Below are 21,638 nucleotides of genomic sequence, written 5' to 3' on the forward strand. Positions count from 1 at the left end.
TAAAGCAGAGGCTTGCGATTTCACTAGAACAAAATAATTCGGGTGAACTTTTAACACGTAATACATTATTAGTTTCTGTAACAAATTTTTATCCCAATGGACTTCACATTTGCTGAACAAAATGTTGTGCCCACCAATTTCCGCCGAAGGTATGTGCTTGCATGGCATGCAGTAATAAGGAACATACTACATACTGAAATAAACAGAACATTAACAATAGCGAGCCCAAAGAGGAGGCAGGTCTGACAATCAAACAGCAATAGCAAAATTGAAAATGGTGAGAGAGAGCATGGAAGTGCAACCATGATTGCACAAGTAGTGAGTGCAGGAGAAAGGGAATCTGTGGTTGGAAAGGTAAAAATCTTGAGTGTAGGGGAAGAGGACATGTGTGCGAAAGAAGCAACATGCACTGAGACAGGCAGAAAGGAAGGAGCAGGGCAAGGGACCAGAACCCCTGGAGCAGTGATTTTCAATTGTTTCTTCCCTGGACCCCTTTTACCAACCAGCCAACCATCAGGACCAACGCTGGCCCACATTGGAGACACATGCCACATTCATTTACCTTTAATGCGAAAGGGGAGCCTGCTTTGTCCTCTCAATCTCACTTCAAACAGGTTCACAGGAGGAGAGGGCAATGTGCACATCAGGTGCAGACTTTGGCAAGTTCCTTTGTGCCGTCTCCACCTTTGAGAGACTGTAAAGTCCAACTTTGCACATGTAGGTTGTCATGAAGGGCAATAGCAACAAACTGCTTGTTTTATTCAGTACTGGATACTCCTAGGAGATGCTATTCAGAATGCTGACAGCCTTATGGGTTTTTGCCATGTTCTTAATGGGGTATCAGGTACAGCAACATAGTCTTTTCATTGGGAATCAGTTGTAAGTTAATAACTGACTTTGGGGTCTCAACCTCAAAAGGGGTTTTTCACCCATCAGTCTTTCAAAATCTGAATCTTCTCCTCTCACTTGCCAGTACTTCCCTGCACATAACAGGGGCAGCACGGTAGCATAGTGGTTAGCACAGTTGCTTCACAGCTCCAGGGTCCCAGGTTCGAATCCCGGCTGGGTCACTGTCTTTGCGGAGTCTGCACTTTCTGCCCGTGTCTGCGTGGGTTTCCTCCGGGTGCTCCGGTTTCCTCCCACAGTCCAAAGATGGATTGGCCATGCTAAAATGCCCTTAGTGTCCAAAAAATGTTAAGTGGGGATTACTGGGTTACGGGGATAGGGTAGATACGTGGGCTTCGGGGGACCAGCCAGCGTAACGGAGCATCCCGCCGGCGGGGTGAAGCAGAAATGTGACGCAGTGGGGCGGAGAATCTAGCCCATGGCTTTAAACTACCACAGCAATAATGGTCTTTGCCAAACAGGTCCAGGGCAGACCAGGATCCCCTGTGCAGCTAACCTCCACTGCTGGTGTACCAGTGCAAATCCCTTAGACTTGTGGCGAGGCACAAAGAATGCTACACGTTATCAAGGAGTGTCCCCCTCTACAGACAAAATGGTAGACTAATTACTTTAAACCCAGCAAATTGGGTGGCTTCTGTTCAGTGATTTGCATTCGCTAAATAAATAAAATGCCAGCCTGGAAACTGGCAAATTAACTGACACTATACAGTTCAACAGATAATGGAAAAGGTTGGCACGTGGTGCAGTGGTTAGCACTGGGACTACGGTGCTGAGGACCCGGGTTCGAATCCCAGCCCTACGTCACTGGCCGTGTGGAGTTTACACATTCTCCCAGTGTCTGCGTGGGCTTCGCATCCACAACCCAAAGATGTGGAAGTTAGGTGGATTGGCCACGCTAAATTGCCCCTTAATTGGAAAGATAATAATTGGGTACTCTAAATTTATATTAAAAAAAGATAATGGAAAAGACACCATATCATGAGTTTCCTTTCATCTGGTGAGATGAATGGATTTTTAAGTTTGTGCGTGATCTTGTCCCAGACTGTCAAACTCTGTGCATCCTCCCCACTTTTAAGTTAACCCAGCAGTCCATGTGAGGGATGTGTAAGCAGGGGTAGAAAGGGACCAAAGAGCGAGAAAAGGTAGAATGGATGTGCAGCAATCAGAAAGGTACAAAGCATAGGAATAAACAGTTTGCTCATAAATTTGTGGTAGTTCAGGTGACTTTTAAAATGCAAGCAATCCATGGACAAAAATAGAACTATTCACAGCAACAAAAAAAATTTAGAAAGAACATTGCTCCTCACACCCATTTTATGAGATCACAAACCATTTTTGAAAATTATATCCATTGTGCTGGTATACTTATGAGCTATACAATTGTGGATTTTACAAGTCCCAAGTTTCTGACAACAGTTACTCCATTTTCTGGAATCACTTACATACGCAAGAGGCCCTTCATCAATATTGCTACTGGTCCAAGGATTCCAGTTGACTTGTGGAGGTGACCATGGTACAACTCCTGCAAAGTTCTGTCGAATTGATGGCTCGAAATGGGCAAGCTTTCCAACAGTGAGTGAAACTGGATTATCAGGGTCTTCGGGCTATAGAATCAAATGATTGCAAATTAAATGAATGCATGTGCAAAGATCGCACACTCAAATTGTACTCTCAACATTATTTTGTTTACCATAATCACACACAAGTAGTTTCTCAAATCAATCCTCAGAAATGACGGAAAACAATCAGACAACCAAACCAAGCTAGTGATCAATCTGTGACTATGATGTGGAGATGCCAGCATTGGACTGCGGTGAGCACAGTAAGAAGTCTTACAACACCAGGTTAAAGTCCAACAGGTCTGTTTCAAATCACTAGCTTTCGGAGCACTGCTCCTTCCTCAGGTGAATGAAGAGGTAGGTTCCAGAAACATTTATATGGACAAAGTCAAAGATGCAGGACGATACTTTGAATCCAAGCATTTGCAGGTAATTAAGTATTTACAGAGCCAAAGAGAGGGGTAACCCCAGGTTAAAGGGGTGTGAATTGCCTCAAGCCAGGACAGTTGGTAGGATTTCACACGCCCAAACCAGATGGTGGGAGGTGAATGTAATGCAGCATGAATCCAAGGTCCCGGTTGTGGCCATACTCATGTGTGTGGAACTTGGCTACAAGTTCCTGCTCAGCGATTCTGCGTTGCTGCTTGTCCTGAAGGCCGCCTTGGAGAACGCTTACCTGGAGATCAGAGGCTGAATGCCCTTGACTGCTGAAGTGTTCCCCAATTGGAAGGGAACATTCCTGCCTGACGATTGTCACGCGATGTCCGTTCATCCATTGTCACAGCGTCTGCATGGTCTCGCCAATGTACCACGCTTTGGCCGAGTCGCACGAGTATGTACTACATACCTGGTGGGTGGTGTTCTCACGTGTAATGGTGGTACCCATGTCGATGATCTGGCACGTCTTGTAGAGATTGCCATGGCAGAGTTGTGTGGTATGTGGTCGCTGTTCTGAAGGTTGTGCAGTTTGCTGCCAACAATGGGTTTTTGAGGTTGTGCAGTTGTTTGAAGGCAAGTAGTGGGGGTGTGGGGATGACCGTGGCAAGACGTTAGTCTTCATCGATGACGTGTTGAAGGCTGCGAAGATGATGTTGTAGTTTCTCCGCTCCGGGGAAGTACTAGATGACGAAGGGTACCCTGTCAGTTGTGTCCCGTATTGGTCTTCTTTTTAAAAAAATTTAGAATACCCAATTCATTTTCTTCCAATTAATGGGCAATTTAGCGTGGCCAATCCACCTACCCTGCACATCTTTTGGGTTGTGGGGGCGAAACCCACACAAATACGGGAAGAATGTGCAAACTCCACATGGACAGTGACCCAGAGCCGGGATTGAACGTGGGACCTCGGCGCCGTGAGGCTGCAGTGCTAGCCACTGCGCCACCGTGGTGCCCCCGTGTTTGTCTTCTAAGGAGGTCGGTGCGGTTTTCTGCTGTGGCGCTTTGGAACTGTCGATCAATGAGCCGAGCGCCATATCCCGTTCGTACGAGGGCATCCTAATCTGTGACTGATCATCATTCTGACTACATAGTCTAACATTTCAATGTTCAATTGCTTTCCCACAGAACAAAATCGAACACTGAAATAACAACCTACATTGATCTGTGTCTTTAATGTTGGAAAACATTACACTTCTGTAAAGTGCTTTGGAATCAGCCAAATTTGACATAAAGCCAAAGGAAGAAATATTGTGGTGATATTATGCTGGAGAAATGGGGTGACTAATCACTTAAGTAGGAGAAAGGCGGACTTCCGGTGACGGCGGGCAGGAGGCAGCCACGCGTATGGAGGGCTCCCGTTCGGGAACGGCATTGTCGGGGGTTAACGCCCGGTCCTTGGGCCATCGAAGGCAGTAAAAGTCGGGAGACAACACAGAGGAGAAGAATGTCGAAGACCAACAAAAAAATGGCCGTGAAAAAAGCGTCTGAAAGTCCGTTGGGGAGTGGAAATGTCACCACGGGGTCAGTAAAGAAAATGGAGGACTTCCGGGTGCGGCGATGACCAGTTGTGTCGCACGTTTCGGCAGCTCCCGGTGAAACGGACTTTTGGGCTCTTGATAGGAGCCCCAACGGCAATTTTGACGGCTAAAAACACTGTGCGGTAAACCAGAAGGGAATCCCCCCTGGATACGGATGAAAAAAGGAGGAGAAAGTGGCCGGATTGCAGTGGATCCTTTAGAACAGCGGAAGGCAAGCAAAAACCAAGATGGCGTCGGAAGGTGGCAGTTTAACATGGGGCCCTGAACAACAAGGGTTCTTGAAATGCTGTGTGGAAGAGCTCAAAAAGGAAATGAAGAAAGAGCTGTTGGCCCCGATGCTACAGGCGATCGAAGGGCTAAAGGAGGAACAAAAGACCCAGGAGCGGGAGCTTCGGGTCGTGAAGGCAAAGGCAGCCGAGAATGAGGACGACATACAGGGCCTGGTGGTGAAGACGGAGATGCATGAGGCACATCAGAAACGATGTGTGGAAAGGTTGGAGGCACTGGAGAACAATGCAAGGAGGAACAACCTGAGGATTCTTGGTCTTCCTGAAGGTGCGGAGGGAGTGGACGTCGGGGCATATGTGAGCACGATGCTGCACACGTTAATGGGAGCGGAGGCCCCGGCGGGTCCGTCGGAGGTGGAGGGAGCATACCGAGTGATGGCGCGAGGACCGAGAGCAGGAGAAATTCCCAGAGCCATAGTGGTGAGATTCCTCCGTTTTAAGGATAGAGAAATGGTCCTTAGATGGGCAAAGAAAACTCGGAGCAGTAAATGGGAGAACACGGTGATCCGCGTTTATCAAGACTGGAGTGCGGAGGTGGCGAGAAGGAGGGAGAGCTTTAATCGGGCCAAGGCGGTGCTTCATAAAAAGAAGATAAAATTTGGAATGCTGCAACCGGCAAGACTGTGGGTCACATATCGAGGAAGGCACCACTACTTTGAGACGGCGGATGAAGCGTAGACTTTTATTGTGGAAGAAAAACTGGAATGAGCGGGTTATTAAAAAGAACGTTTGAACAAAGTGGTGGGGCGAATGTGGGGGTTAAAAAGGAGGGAAAGAGGAGTTTTATGTACTAATCCTGCGATGTGGTCACTTTTCTCTCTTCCACAGGTGGTGATGGGGGAGGAGGGGAGGTGGAGGAGATGGGGCGTTGGCCATTGGGGGCGGGGCCAAGGGAGAAGCACGGGCTTGGTTCCCGCGCTATGATAATCATGGCGGGAATAGAGAAGCAGGAAGGAGGGGGCGTCGCACGGTGCGAGCCGAGGTCACGGGGGGGAAGCCGAGGTCGGCCAGAGTTTGCTGACTTCTGGGAGCAACATGGGGGGAGTAATTACGCTAGCGGGGGATCTAGCGGGGGGGATGGGAGGGGGAATTACTGGGTTGCTACTGCTGGGGAGAGGGGGGAGCTGGTATGGGAGGGGAGGCACCGCCTGGGGGAGATACAGCTGCGTGGGAACCGGGTGAGGAGCTGGAAAAAGGGGATGGCTAATCGACAAGGGGGGGGTAGGAAGCCCCCCAACCCGGCTGATCACGTGGAACGTGAGAGGGCTGAACGGGCCGATAAAGAGGGCACGGGTACTTGCACACCTTAAGAAACTGATGTGGTTATGTTACAGGAAACGCACCTGAAACTGATAGACCAGGTTAGGCTACGCAAAGGATGGGTGGGGCAGGTGTTCCATTCGGGGCTAGATGCGAAAAACAGGGGGGTGGCTATATTAGTGGGGAAGCGGGTAATGTTCGAGGCAAAGACTATGGTGGCGGATAACGGGGGCAGATACGTGATGGTGAGTGGCAAACTACAGGGGGAGACGGTGGTTTTGGTAAACGTATATGCCTCGAACTGGGATGATGCCAATTTTATGAGGCGGATGCTAGGACGCATTCCGGACCTAGAGATGGGAAAGCTGATAATGGGGGGAGATTTTAATACGGTGTTGGAACCAGGGCTGGATAGGTCGAAGTCCAGGACTGGAAGGAGGCCGGCAGCAGCCAAGGTACTTAAAGATTTTATGGAGCAGATGGGAGGTGTAGACCCGTGGAAATTTAGCAGACCTAGGAGTAAGGAGTTCTCGTTTTTCTCCTATGTCCATAAAGTCTACTCGCGAATAGACTTTTTTGTGCTGGGAAGAGCGTTGATCCCGAAGGTGAGGGGAACGGAGTATACGGCTATAGCCATTTAGGATCACGCTCCACACTGGGTGGACTTGGAGATAGGGGAGGAAACAGGAGGGCGCCCACCCTGGAGAATGGACATGGGACTAATGGCAGATGAGGGGGTGTGTCTAAGGGTGAGGGGGTGCATTGAAAAGTACTTGGAACTCAATGATAATGGGGAGGTCCAGGTGGGTGTGGTCTGGGAGGCGCTGAAGGCGGTGGTTAGAGGGGAGCTGATATCAATAAGGGCACATAAAGGGAAGCAGGAGAGTAAGGAACGGGAGCAGTTGCTGCAAGAACTTTTGAGGGTGGACAGACAATATGCGGAAGCACCGGAGGAGGGACTGTACAGGGAAAGGCAAAGGCTACATGTAGAATTTGACTTGCTGACTACGGGCACTGCAGAGGCACAATGGAGGAAGGCACAGGGTGTACAGTACGAATATGGGGAGAAGGCGAGCAGGTTGCTGGCACACCAATTGAGGAAAAGGGGAGCAGCGAGGGAAATAGGGGCAGTGAGGGATGAGGAAGGAGAGATGGAGCGGGGAGCGGAGAGAGTGAATGGAGTGTTCAAGACATTTTATAAAAAATTATATGAAGCTCAACCCCCGGATGGGAGGGAGAGAATGATGGGCTTCTTGGATCGGCTGGAATTTCCCAAGGTGGAAGAGCAGGAAAGGGTGGGACTGGGAGCACAGATCGAGGTAGAAGAAGTGGTGAAAGGAATTAGGAGCATGCAGGCGGGAAAGGCCCCGGGACCGGATGGATTCCCAGTCGAATTCTATAGAAAATATGTGGACTTGCTCGCCCCGGTATTGACGAGGACCTTTAACGAGGCAAAGGAAAGGGGACAACTGCCCCCGACTATGTCTGAAGCAACGATATCGCTTCTCTTAAAGAAGGAAAAGGACCCGCTACAATGCGGGTCCTATAGACCTATTTCCCTCCTAAATGTAGATGCCAAGATCCTGGCCAAGGTAATGGCAATGAGAATAGAGGAATGTGTCCCGGGGGTGGTCCACGAGGACCAAACTGGGTTTGTGAAGGGGAGACAGCTGAACACGAATATACGGAGTTTGTTAGGGGTAATGATGATGCCCCCACCAGAGGGGGAAACGGAGATAGTAGTGGCGATGGATGCCGAGAAAGCATTTGATAGAGTGGAGTGGGATTATTTGTGGGAGGTGTTGAGGAGATTTGGTTTTGGAGAGGGGTATGTTAGATGGGTGCAGCTGTTGTATAGGGCCCCGATGGCGAGCGTGGTCACGAATGGACGGGGATCTGAATATTTTCGGCTCCATAGAGGGACAAGGCAGGGATGCCCTCTGTCCCCATTATTGTTTGCACTGGCGATTGAGCCCCTGGCGATAGCGTTGAGGGGTTCCAAGAAGTGGAGGGGAGTACTTAGAGGAGGAGAAGAACACCGGGTATCTTTGTATGCGGACGATTTGTTACTATATCTGGCAGACCCGGCGGAGGGGATGCCAGAAATAATGCGGATACTTGGGGAGTTTGGGGATTTTTCAGGGTATAAATTGAACATGGGGAAAAGTGAGTTGTTTGTGGTGCATCCAGGGGAGCAGAGTAGAGAAATAGAGGACCTACCGTTGAGGAAGGTAACAAGGGACTTTCGTTACCTGGGGATCCAGATAGCCAAGAATTGGGGCACATTGCATAGGTTAAATTTAACGCGGTTGGTGGAACAAATGGAGGAGGATTTCAAGAGATGGGATATGGTATCCCTGTCACTGGCAGGGAGGGTGCAGGCGGTTAAGATGGTGGTCCTCCCGAGATTCCCTTTTGTGTTCCAGTGCCTCCCGGTGGTGATCACGAAGGCTTTCTTTAAAAGGATCGAAAAGAGCATCATGGGTTTTGTGTGGGCCGGGAAGACCCCGAGAGTGAGGAAGGGATTCTTACAGCGTAGCAGGGATAGGGGGGGGCTGGCACTACCGAGCCTAAGTGAGTATTATTGGGCCGCTAATATTTCAATGGTGAGTAAGTGGATGGGAGAGGAGGAGGGAGCAGCGTGGAAGAGATTAGAGAGGGCGTCCTGTAGGGGGACTAGCCTACAGGCTATGGCGACAGCCCCATTGCCGTTCTCACCGAGGAAGTACACCACAAGCCCGGTGGTGGTGGCTACTCTGAAGATTTGGAGACGGCATAGGGGAAAGACTTGAGCCTTGGGGGGGTCCCCGATAAGAAACGACCATAGGTTTGCCCCGGGGGGAATGGATGGGGGATATGGAATGTGGCAAAGAGCAGGAATAACGCAACTGAAAGATCTGTTTGTGGATGGGAAGTTCGCGAGTCTGGGAGCGCTGACCGAGAAATATGGGTTGCCCCAAGGGAATGCATTCAGGTATATGCAACTGAGGGCTTTTGCGAGGCAACAGGTGAGGGAATTCCCGCAGCTCCCGACACAAGAGGTGCAGGACAGAGTGATCTCAAAGACATGGGTGGGGGATGGTAAGGTGTCAGATATATATAGGGAAATGAGGGACGAAGGGGAGACTGTGGTAGATGAACTGAAAGGGAAATGGGAAGAAGAGCTGGGGGAGGAGATCGAGGAGGGGCTGTGGGCAGATGCCCTAAGCAGGGTAAACTCGTCGTCCTCGTGTGCCAGGCTAAGCCTGATTCAGTTTAAGGTATTACACAGGGCGCATATGACTGGAGCACGGCTCAGTAAATTTTTTGGGGTGGAGGATGGGTGTGCGAGGTGCTCGAGAAGCCCAGCGAATCATACCCATATGTTTTGGTCATGCCCGGCACTACAGGGGTTTTGGATGGGGGTGACAAAGGTGCTTTCAAAAGTAGTGGGGGTCCGGGTCGAACCAAGCTGGGGGTTGGCTATATTTGGGGTTGCACAAGAGCCGGGAGTGCAGGAGGCGAGAGAGGCCGATGTTTTGGCCTTTGCGTCCCTAGTAGCCCGGCGTAGGATATTGCTAATGTGGAAAGAAGCCAAGCCCCCGGGGGTGGAGACCTGGATAAATGACATGGCAGGGTTTATAAAGCTAGAGCGGATTAAGTTCGTCCTAAGGGGGTCGGCTCAAGGGTTCACCAGGCGGTGGCAACCTTTCGTCGAATACCTCGCAGAAAGATAGATGGAATGGAAAAAAGAAGGCAGCAGCAGCAGCCCAGGATCGGGGGGGGGGGGGTGTTACTTGTGATAAGGCAGTTGCCAATTAGGGTTAGTTTTCATTTTTATTTATTATTTATTCATTTTCTGTTTATAAAATAGGTCATTGTTATTTGTGTTGTTATAATATTGTGTAAAGGATGCACAATGTACTGTGTTGGTTGACCAAAAATTTTCAATAACATATATATATTTTTTTTTAAAGTATAGAAAATGGAGGCTGGAGCACCAGGGGAGGCCGCAGTGCTTACGGCTGAAGGAATAACTAAGGTGATGGCTGCGGAATTCGAAAAGCAGTTCGCGAAATGGATGGAGATGGTGAGGAAGGAGATGAGGGAGGTTTTGAGTGCGCTGGTGGAGAAGGCAATTTCCCCGGTGATGACGGCGGTGGCGAGCGCAGTGGCAGAGGTGCGAGAGCAAGGGGAGGCGCTGAAGGAAGTGGAGGAGATGTTATTGCAGCACGGTGATCAACTTGCCTCGATGGGGAAGGAGATGCGGAAGGTGATGGACACTAACAAGGATCTGCGAGGAAAAATGGAAGACCTGGAAAACAGATCCAGGCGACAGAATATGAGGATTGTGAGGCTGCCCGAAGGAGTTGAAGGACCGAGGCCGACTGAGTATTTTGCCGCGATGCTGGCAAAGCTATTGGGGAAGGGGGAGGATCCCTCCTGATATGAACTGGATCGTGCTCATCGGTCATGGAGGCCTGTACCAAAGGCGAGTGAGCCGCCATGGGCAGTGACTCTGTGCTTCCGTAGGAACAGTGTGAAGGAGAAGGTCCTGAGCTGGGCCAAGCAGAAGCAGGTGGTGCAGTGGGCTGAAGCTGGTATACGTGTATACCAGGACTTTACGGTGGAGCTGGCGAGGAGGCGGGCTGCCTTCAACCGGGTGAAGAGGGCACTGTACATTAGCAAGGTGCAGTGCGGCATTGTATATCCAGCAAAGCTGAGGGTGACTTATAAGCTCAGGGACTTTATTTTGGAACGGCGGAAGCAGCGGAGGAGTTTGCGAAGGCAGAAGGACTGTGGCAGAACTGACAAATTGAGAAATGGCCATGTGCCGATGTAACCTCATGTATATATTTGGACAAGGGAAGTGATGGGACTTTCACTCGAAATGAGGGCTCTTTGGGGTGTAGGTGGATATGCAGGGTTTGTGCGCTAAAAGGGGATTTCTGGGCTTTCCAAGGGCCGGGCAAGGGGGAAAGGGACCCTGGCGGGGGCCTCCACACGGGCCGGTTTAAGCCGGCCAGTGAACGGGCGCGAGGTGGGGAGAGGGGCTGCGGCCATCGGAGCCTGGCAGAACAGGGTCCGAGTGGTCCCGCTGGGGTGGAAAGTTGGGGGGGGGAAGGAACAGAGGTTGGGAGGAGGAGTTTTACAAGAGGCAGTGGACGGGAGGAGCTGGAGACTTTGGGGGGGGGGGGGTACAACTCTTGGGTATCATGTATGGTACTCTTTCAGAGGCTGGATGGCGTTGAGTGTAGGGGGGGAGAAAAGGGGAGTGGACTCTATAGGTCAATGGTGACCATGGGCGGTCCCGGACTCCTTTTTCTTTTTCTCTTTTGTTTTTTGTTTCCACCGTGGGAGGGTTTGGTTTATTGGCTGCATATATTGACAGGTGGGCCGTTGTTTGGGGTGGTGGGAGGATGGGATCATTGGTATTGTTAAGGGGATTGATTTTATATTTGTTACCATTTACTGTTTGTGGGTGGGGTGTAAATTTTTGAAGGAAAATGTGAAAACGTAGAATTAAAAAAAAAAAAAATTAAAATAAAAAATAAAAAGTATGAGAAAGGCTTTGAGTAGTGAGCAACACGGTAGCACAGTTGCTTCACAGCTCCAGGGTCCCAGGTTCGATTCCCAGCTTGGGTCACTGTCTGTGCGGAGTCTGCACGTTCTCCCAGTGTGCGCGTGGGTTTTCCTCCGGGTGCTTAGGTTTCCTCCCGCAGTCCAAAGCTATGCAGGTTAGGTGGATTGGCCATGCTAAATTGCCCTTAGTGTCCAAAAGCTTTGGGTAGCATTACTGGGTTACAGGGATAGGGTGGAGGTGTGGGCTTGGGTCGGGTGCTCTTTTCAAGGGCCAGTGCAGACTCGATGGGCCGAATGGCCTCTTTCTGCACTGTAAATTCTATGATTCTAGTGTAAAGGAAAAACAAGAGCAATGGGAAGAGGGCATTTTTTAGGAGGGGAATTCCAGATATTTAGGCCTACATAGCTGAAGGTTCAACTTAAGAGACCAGAATGATAAGGGAGTTCTCGGAAGTTTGGCGATTACAGAAAAAGGGAGGGGCAAAACCACAAAGGGCTTTGAACAGGAGAATGAGAATTTTAAATGCGATGCGTTGATGGATCATGTGCCAATGTAAGTCAGCAAGGGGTGATGGCTGAACAACACTTGGTGCTGATTAGGATATGGGCAGCAGAGCTTTTGCTTACCCCAAACTTATGGAGGATGGACAGTAGAAAGCAGTGGGATAAGCAATTAGAGAGGTGAGAACAGATTTCAGCAACGAACATGCTGAGGGAGGGGGTAGAAACAGCACAGGTTATGGAGAAAGAAAAAGGCATTTTTCCATGATGGAGCCAAATCGGATGGAGAGGCTGCAATTTGTTTCGCCCAAAGAGAAGAGGTGGAATAATTGGCAAGGGTACAGAGCTTGTGGCAGGAGCCAAGATTAATCATTTTGATCTCCCCATCATTTAACTGGAGGAAATTGCACAGCAAGTTGTGGTGCAGAAATAGAGCTGGGTATTTTTCAGCATACACGTGGAGCTTGATGTCCTGCCTTCAGGTGAAGAATGTCACCAAGGGGCAGCATGTAGATGACAAATAAAAGGGGTCAACACAATGTCCTTGCTCGACTCCAGAGGCAATAGGGGATAATGTTGGGAAGGCAAGCCATTGCTGGAGATTGGATTGGCAAGAATAAAACAAAGGCCACTCGGCGAGAAAATGGAAGTGTTGCTAACTTTTGCCTTAGTTTAATTGCTCTGTTTTATCACCTTTGCTCTTGAGTCGCCAGGTATCTTCATGATACCGCCACGTGGTTCAAGTTCGAGTGATGATCAATAATCCAATACACCGCTTAGTAAGATTTAAATCAAAGCACATTTATTATACACAGTAATCACTACTCATGCATAAATTCTACGTCTAAGCTACTTCCTACAACTAACAGGCCAATACTTAACTTGGAACTGGCCCACCAGGTCAGGGAAACGAATGGCCTTTCGTTCGGGTTCTGAACCTGCGGGATTCGAAGTTGGTACAGATTGGTAGCTAGGAGCACCTATCTCGTAGCAAGCGTTGAAGTAAGATTTACTAGGTAGCTGCGGTGGCTGGACCGGTCACTGTCAAGGGTTGGTTCGCGTTGCTGAGTGACCCGGTCAAGAAGAGGAGCAAAGGGCTGATTTGAACTTGGCCTCTATTCTTATAGTCCCCAGGGGCTTCCCACCTTTCGGGGTGGACCCTGTACCTGTTTCCAAGTGATTGGACTTTGTCCCAATCACTTGGTTCGATTTTCTCCAATGCTGGAGCGGTTCCCTGATCGATGGGTTGTCCTGAGGTGGTCATTCATCTCCCTTTGTGTAGGCTTCTGCTGGCGTCAACGAGTCTGGGTTGGCTTTATGTATCTAAATGTTGCTCACTGTTCCCGGGGATTGCTCATTAATATGCAGATGGTTGGTGTTTTGTTGTGCTGATGGTTACTGGTATCGATCTTGTCTGGCCTTCCCAGAGGTGAATACACAGTCAACCTGCAACTGCTCGTTTGTGTCCTGCTGGCTGACTTTCCCACCAGCCTTTGCCGTTCGCCATTTTAAATCGGGAGTTAGCCATTTTAACTGGCTACAAGAGGGACATTGGAGATGGATGGTGCGATCATCCATGTGAAAAGTTGATAAAGACAGCAAGTCATAGGATATTATTTGTGACTTTTGATTTTAGTGTTGTGGCAGGGGCAGATACATGCTTAGATAAGTTCAAACATGAAGCAACTGGAAAAGATTCGGGAGGTGACACCCGATTAAGGTTCATGAAAGCGAAATTGGAGATAGCTTGGCAGTTTTCATGAACAGACTGGTCAAGGATTTATTTATTACCGCATCAGGATGGCCAAAAGCACTTTACAGCTGATGAGGTACTTTTGAAGCAGTCAGCGTCATTTAGGAGCTATGAAAACCAATTTGTGCACAGCAAGACCCCACAATCAGCAGTAAAATAAATGACCAGCTCATATGTTTTTAAGGTGTCAGTTAAATGATAAAATGCTGGCCAAGACACGAGGAATCCCAAATAATGCTGTGGGAAGAGCCTAAAAAAACCTTGGGCTGGATTCTCCGAGCCGAAATCGCATTCGGCGCAGTGGCGGAGAATGGTCGTCACAACCCGGAAATCGGGACCGGTGCCGCTCCCGTGATTCACCGGTCCTCGGAGAATCGCTCGGGAGTCTCTCACACGCGAACTATGCGACGTGGGTAGGGGTACATTGACAGAGCCCCCCCCCCTCGATTTCAATACTATTCCAGTTTAAAACAGTGCTGATTCACTAAAGGGAGATAGACGCATCAAATTTATCTCCAGGCATGAACTATATCACGATAGGAGATATTTTCCCCATAGTTTCAGCAAAGAAAAAAGCTTCACTGACTCGTGGTACATCCCAAACTCTTTTAGTGTAACCAAGAATTTACAATACAGCAAATTTTAGAGCAATCAAGCTAACAAAATGAGGCATTTGCTGAGAAGCAACGGTAGCGGATAGAGATAATAGGCTCGATAACAGTTTTAAACAAATCCTATAAATGATTTCCCTTAAAAATGTACAGAAATAAGTTTACGAAATGAAAGCAGCCTGTGCATTTTTAAAATTCCAATGGTCCTCCAATTTGTGGCACCACTGCTTCGAGCAGTATCAAAACAAGTAAATTTTACCATATAGAAAATAAACAACGGGCAACATTAGTACAATATCTCACACTAATTAGTAATGAGGACACTCGACCATTTTCTCTCCCCTCAATATTACCAATATATTCCAAATCATACATAATTATGAATACTTACTGGTGGTACAAGCTGTAATCCCAAATCATTTACAACAGTTTCAAGCTGACGTTCCAAGTCACTGGCAATATTTAGATCATATGGTTCCACCTAAAATAAATGACAAAAACTTTAAAATCTTCTCATAAGTTAACATATGTTTAACTTAAAACGAATACGACTCAGAGAAACAAGTTACAGAAAACCATTCCAGATAGCACTAGTTTCCTACCGTTACTTCACAAGTGCTAAACATTTGGATGGATCCAGAACCCAAAATCTAACTAATCCTCATTGGACATTGCAGAGTGATTTGCAGATAGAGACTGTAGCACATTTATGTGAGAATAATGCTGATCAGAATGCCCCTCACGGTGCTCAGAAGTCATGAAATTTCAAAATGCTTAGATCTGGGACTTGGCATTAACTATAATTTCTTGGAAGAGGGAAATGAAGTGCTTCATACTGAAAATACTATTCCACCTCATCCACAGCTGCCTACCTTTGCCTTGAAGGCACTGCAGGGAATATTTATTTCCCCTACACTGGCTTATTTTTTCCTAAATACATGAACTCATGACAGGCACAATAATCCATGGGTGCTGAGCATCCTCCAGTATCTCATCTACAGTCAGTCCTCATGTGTAACAAGATATTCAAACACAGAAATCTTCATAAATGAATATTTTCCGATACTCATTCAACATTTACACTTATTGCTGGGGCTAGTGGATAATGATCAGGAACAGGATCCATTTTATTCCCTAATCAGGAGACAAGAAAGCTCACTACTATGCGTCTTCTACTGAACTGAAAAAGGAACTTTGGATTGATAAGATAATCGAATGTGGCATTCCTTTGTCTGCTCAAGTATTGTTAAAACTATTGAGTTAATGTGGGAGTTTTATAATTGGTATCTTGTCAGTCAATTTATGGCATCACAAAACAATTCAAACAACCATCACAAAAAATTTGATTAAATCAAATTTACTCATAAAATAGTATTTTACCTTGCAATATAGTAACATGTGGTCATGAAACATCCAATATATTAAATTACTCACCTTTTCTGTTTCCTTTTTCTTTGTGTGCCCACTGAAAGCTTCGAACACCCCCAAATGGTAAAGCTGCCTAACCAATGACAGTGCACAGGACTGTGCAGCCAGTTTCTTATTTGAACCATGTTCACGAGCTGTGATTTCTTAAGAGGAATGAAGCAATAAAGCTTTAATTCATCTTTCAGCATGAATTGTGCAATATTATTTATGCAGCTTATGCACTTCCATAAGTTGCACAATCTAATAACTTAAAGACGAATAAAAATCGCTGTGCAACAAGTTGTTTGAAGATTGGGCGGCACAGGGCACAGTGGTTAGCACTGCTGCCTCACAGCACTGAGGACCCATGCTTGATCTCAGCCCTACACCCAAAGATGTGCAGGGTAGGTGGATTGGCCGTGCTAAATTGCCCCTTAATTTGAAAAAAAATAATTGAGTACTCTAAATTTGCATAGAAAAGACACAAAATACTTTATTAAAAAAAAACACAAGATGCTCGAAGATTCCAATTGCTGGGCTATAAAATTGCGGTGACTATTTTTCTGAATACTTCAGGATAATCAGCATGTGAATGTTCATGCATGTCACCCACCATATTCTTCTACAATCAGAAACTGCCCTCGTAAATTATACAATAAGTTCATTTTTAATGTCAACGAAAACATTTTTTTAAAAAAATGTTCATGTGGAACTCACCATCCTAACTATTGTAAACTAAACCTGTAACCTTTCAATGAACACTGCTTACTTTACTAAATTCCACCCACCTGCAAATGTTCAGCTGGTAAAAGGAATGAAGATTCAAGTAAAGCCGAGCCAAACAATAATGACAACTGATAAACTAGCCAGGACTTGTATGGATTAGCCACGATCGTTGGCATAATTGTTATGTATTCAGATAGTCACCTTTTCAATGTAAAACATTTACCAAGCATACAATGTGTCTTTAAAAAGCTAGCAATCTGACTTCCGGTTGCGGCCATGCCTGGATAGGTCGCATGTTCGGCAGCTCCCGCCGGGAACGGACTTTTGGGCTCTCTAGAAGGGCACTTGTTCGACGGCTTCCAGTGTGGGAAGGTGACAGCAAGGTCCCCCCGACAGTATATGGATTGGACCAGGAGTGGAGCGGTGAAAAAAGGGATCGTGGAGCAGTGAAAAGTGAGAGGGAGAAAAAGCAAGATGGCGGCGGGTGGAGACCAAGCAGCATGGGCGCAGTGGTCGCAGGAGCTTCTTAAACGCTGCTTTGAGGAGCTGAAAACCAAAATGCTGGCGCCAATGAAGGCGGCGATTGAGAAGCTCGTGGAGACCCAGAAGGCCCAAGGGGCGGCGATCCGAGAGGTGTGACAAAAAGCCTCGGAGAACGAGGACGAGATCTTGGGCCTGGCGGTGAAGGTGGAAGCACACGAGGCGCTGCACAAGAGGTGGGCGGAAAGATTTGAGGACCTAGAGAATAGGTCGAGGAGGAAGAATCTTCGGATTCTGGGTCTCCCTGAAGGAGTGGAGGGGCCCGATGCCGGGGCATCTGTGAGCACGATGCTCAATTCGCTGATGGGCGCGGGAGCCTTCCCGAGGCCCCTGGAGCTAGATGGGGCGCACCGGGTCCTGGCAAGGAGACCCAAGGCCAACGAGCCGCCAAGGGCTGTAGTGGTGAGGTTTCACCGCTGTATGGACAGAGAGTGTGTCTTGAGATGGGCCAAGAAAGAGCGGAGCAGCAGGTGGGAGAACACGGATATCCGAATTTACCAGGACTGGAGTGTAGAGGTGGCCAAGAAGAGAGCTGGTTTTAATCGGGCTAAGGCGGTGCTCCATCGGAAAGGGGTGAAGTTCGGTATGCTGCAGCCAGCGCGATTGTGGGTCACATTCCAGGATCGGCACCACTATTTCGAAACGCCTGAGGAGGCTTGGAGCTTTATACAGACTGAAAAGTTGGACTCAAATTGAGGGTTTGTTGTGGTGGTGGGGGGGGGGGGGGTTGCTATATTATATGGTTTTATCTACGTGTAGGGAATGTTCTCTTGGTTGGGTGCTGAATGGAGATGGGTGAAGGGATTTGATGGGTAGACTGTGGGAGTGTGTGGGCGTCGGTGTTGAAGGGGCAGTCCCCCACGAAGGAAGAGGGGGAGTGGAGATCCGGGGATGGGGAATTGGGGCAAGGCCGCAAAAGGAGCTGCGCCAGAGGGGGCGGGGCCGGCTCAGGAAAGCATGGGCTTTTTCCCGCGTTAGGGAAGGGCCGTACGGGGATGGGCGGTACTGGAGAGGAGCGCACACTGACTGCCAGAGAGGGGGAGAGGGGATGCTCACACTGGGGGGGGGGGGGGGGGGGGGGGGGGTCGATGGAATGGCGGGAGAGGCCGGGGTCAGCAGGAGTCAGCTGACTTACGGGAGTGTTATGGGGGAAAGCAAAAGAGCTAGATGTGGATCTAGCCGGGGGGGGGGGGGGGAGGAGCCCCCCAATCCGGCTGATAACCTGGAACGTGAGGGGCCTGAATGGGCCGGTTAAGAGGGCCCAAGTGTTCGCGCACTTATAGGGACTGAAGGCAGACGTGGTCATGCTTCAGGAGACACATTTGAAGGTGGCAGATCAGGTCAGGCTGAGAAAGGGATGGGTAGGACAGGTATTCCATTCGGGGCTGGATGCGAAGAACAGAGGGGTTGCAATATTGGTGGGGAAGCGGGTGTCGTTTGAGGCAAAGTATATTGTAGTGGATAATGGAGGTCGATACATGATGGTGAGCGGTAGGTTGCAGGGGATGCGGGTGGTACTGGTAAACGTATACGCCCCGAACTGGGATGATGCCGGATTTATGAAGCGCATGCTGGGTGGGATTCCGGACCTGGAGGTAGGAAGCTTGATAATGGGGGGGGGGATTTCAACACGGTGCTGGATCCAGCATTGGATCGCTCTAGGTCCAAGACGGAGAAGAGGCCGGCTGCGGCTAAGGTGCTTAGGGGGTTTATGGACCAGATGGGGGAGTGGGTCCATGGAGGTTTGCCAGGCCCCTGGCCAGGGAATTATCATTCTTTTCCCATGTACATAGAGCCTACTCCCGGATAGATTTTATTGTTTTGAGTAGGGCGCTAATCCCGAAAGTGGAGGGAACGGAGTATTCGGCCATAGCCATCTCAGACCACGGCCCGCACTGGGTGGAGCTGGAGTTAGGAGAGGAGAGTGATCAGCGCCCGCTGTGGCGTCTTGATGTGGGATTATTGGCGGATGAGGTGGTGTGCGGGAGGGTGCATCGAGAGATATTTGGAGGCCAACGACAATGGAGAGGTGCAGGTGGGGGTAGTCTGGGAGGCGTTGAAGGCGGTGGTCAGGGGAGGGTTAATCTCCATCAGGGCCCACAGGGAGAAGAGAGAGGGCAGGGAGAGGAAGAGGTTGGTGGGGGAGATCTTAAGGGTGGACAGGAGATATGCAGAGGCCCCCCGAGGAGGGACTACTCAGGGAGCGGCGAAGCCTCCAGACGGAGTTTGACCTGTTGACCACAGGGAAAGCAGAGGCACACTGGAGGAAAGCACAGGGGGCGACGTACAAGTATGGGGAGAAGGCAAGCCGGATGCTGGCACACCAGCTTCGTAAGAGGGAGGCAGCGAGGGAGATAGGTGGAGATAAGGATAGCGGGGGGAGTGCGGTGAGAGTAAATGAGGTATTCAAGGATTTCGATGAGGAGCTGCACAGATCTGAGCCCCCAGCGGGGGAAGAGGGGATGCGACGATTTTTGGATCAACTGAGGTTCCAGAGGGTGGAGGAGCAGGAGGTGTCTGGTTTAGGGGCGCCAATTGGGTTGGAGGAGCTGGTTAAAGGATTGGGGAACATGCAGGCGGGGAAGGCCCCGGGGCCAGATAGGTTCCCGGTCGAGTTTTACAGGAAATATGAGGACCTGCTAGGCCCGTTGCTAGTGAGGACTTTCAATGAGGTAAGGGAGGGGGAGACCCTGCCCCCGACAATGTCCGGGACGCTGATCTCTCTGTGCTGAAGCGGGACAAGGACCCACTGCAATGTGGGTCACATAGACCGATCTCGCTCCTCAATGTGGATGCTAAGTTGCTGGCAAAAGTGCTGGCTACGAGAATTGAGGGCTGTGTCCCGGGGATGATCCATGAGGACCAGACGGGATTTGTAAAGGGCAGGCAGCTAAACACAAATGTGCAGAGGCTCCTCAACGTGATTATGATGCCATCGGTGGAGGGAGAAGCGGAGATAGTGGCAGCTATGGACGCGGAGAAGACCTTCGACCGGGTGGAGTGGGAGTATCTTTGGGAAGTGTTGCGGAGGTTTGGGTTCGGCGAGGGGTTCATCAGCTGGGTCAGGCTGCTATATAGAGCCCCGGTGGAGAGTGTGGCTACAAATCGTCGGAGGTCGGAGTACTTTCGGCTGTACCGAGGGACGAGGCGGGGTGTCCCCTGTCCCCCTTGTTGTTTGCATTGGCAATTGAGCCTTTGGCCATGGCACTAAGGGAGTCCAGGAAATGGAGGGGATTGGTCCGAGGCGGAGAGGAACATCGGGTGTCGTTGTATGCGGACGACCTGTTGCAGATCCAGTGGAGGGGATGGTGGAGGTCATGCGGATCCTAAGGGAGTTTGGGGACTTCTCGGGCTATAAGCTCAACGTAGGGAAAAGTGAGCTCTTTGTGGTGCATCCAGGGGACCAGGGAAGGGGGATAGACGACCTACCATTTAAGAGGGCGGAAAGGAACTTTCGGTACTTGGGGATCCAGGTGGCTGGGAGTTGGGGGGGGGGGGGGCCTGCACAAGCTCAATTTGACGCGGTTGGTGGAGCAGATGGAGGAGGATTTCAAAAGATGGGATGTGCTGCCACTCTCGCTAGCGGGCAGGGTACAGTTGGTTAAAATGATGGTCCTCCCGAGGTTTCTCTTTGTGTTCCAGTGCCTTCCCATTATGATTACCAAGGCCTTTTTTAAACGGGTAGGTAGGAGTATCATGGGTTTTGTGTGGGCAAATAAGACCCCGAGGGCAAAGAGGGTGTTTCTGGAGCGTAGCAGGTAGCTGCTGAATCTGTGCGGCTATTATTGGGCAGCCAACGTGGCGATGATCCGTAAGTGGGTAACAGAGGAGAGGGGGCGGCGTGGAAGATGCTGGAGATGGCGTCCTGCAGGGGCACGAGCCTGAGGGCACTGGTGACGGCACCGCTGCCGCTCTCGTCGACAAGCTACACCACGAGTCCGGTGGTGGCGGCAACACTGAAGATCTGGGGGCAGTGGAGACGGCATAGGGGCGAGGTGGGAACCTCGGTTTGGTCCCCGATTCGGGAGAACCATCGGTTCGTCCCGGGGAGGATGGATGGGGGTTTTGGAGCTGGCATCGGGCAGGGATTAGAAGAATGGGGGACCTGTTTATAGATGTGACGTTTGCAAGCCGAGGGGTGCTGGAGGAGAAGTTTGGGTTACCCCTGGGAAATGCGTTCAGGTATATGCAAGTGAGGGCGTTTGTGAGGCGGCAGGTGAGGGAATTCCCGTTGCTCCCGGCACAGGGGATTCTGGACAGGGTGATTTCGGGTGTATGGGTTGGAGAGGGCAAGGTTTCGGCGATCTATCAGGAGATGAAAGAAGAGGAGGCGGCCTCGGTAGAGGAGTTAAAGGGCAAGTGGGAGGAGGAGCTTGGGGAGGAGATAGAGGAGGGTCTGTGGGCTGATGCCCTGAGTAGGGTTAACTCCTCTTCCTCTTGCGCCAGGCTCAGCCTAATACAATTTAAGGTTACTCACAGAGCGCATATGACAGGGGCGGGGTTGAGTAGGTTCTTTGGGATGGAGGACAGGTGTGGGAGGTGCTCGGGAA

General features: G+C 49.7%; 1 protein-coding gene across 3 annotated transcripts in view; it reads right to left on the reverse strand.

Moving 5' to 3' along the window:
* dhx9 (DEAH (Asp-Glu-Ala-His) box helicase 9) overlaps positions 1-21,638 on the reverse strand; it is a 133,440-nt gene that overhangs the window by 50,988 nt on the left and 60,814 nt on the right. For all 3 annotated transcript variants that reach the window (XM_072511240.1, XM_072511239.1, XM_072511241.1), the window contains 3 exons: positions 15,850-15,986; positions 14,807-14,896; positions 2,349-2,510 (listed from right to left, as the gene is read on the reverse strand). In XM_072511240.1, coding sequence (XP_072367341.1) covers positions 2,349-2,510; positions 14,807-14,896; positions 15,850-15,986 — 389 coding nt within the window. The remainder of the gene's footprint in view (positions 1-2,348; positions 2,511-14,806; positions 14,897-15,849; positions 15,987-21,638) is intronic.

The sequence above is a fragment of the Scyliorhinus torazame genome, chromosome 7, assembly GCF_047496885.1.
Source record: "Scyliorhinus torazame isolate Kashiwa2021f chromosome 7, sScyTor2.1, whole genome shotgun sequence".
Classification (NCBI taxonomy): domain Eukaryota; kingdom Metazoa; phylum Chordata; class Chondrichthyes; order Carcharhiniformes; family Scyliorhinidae; genus Scyliorhinus; species Scyliorhinus torazame.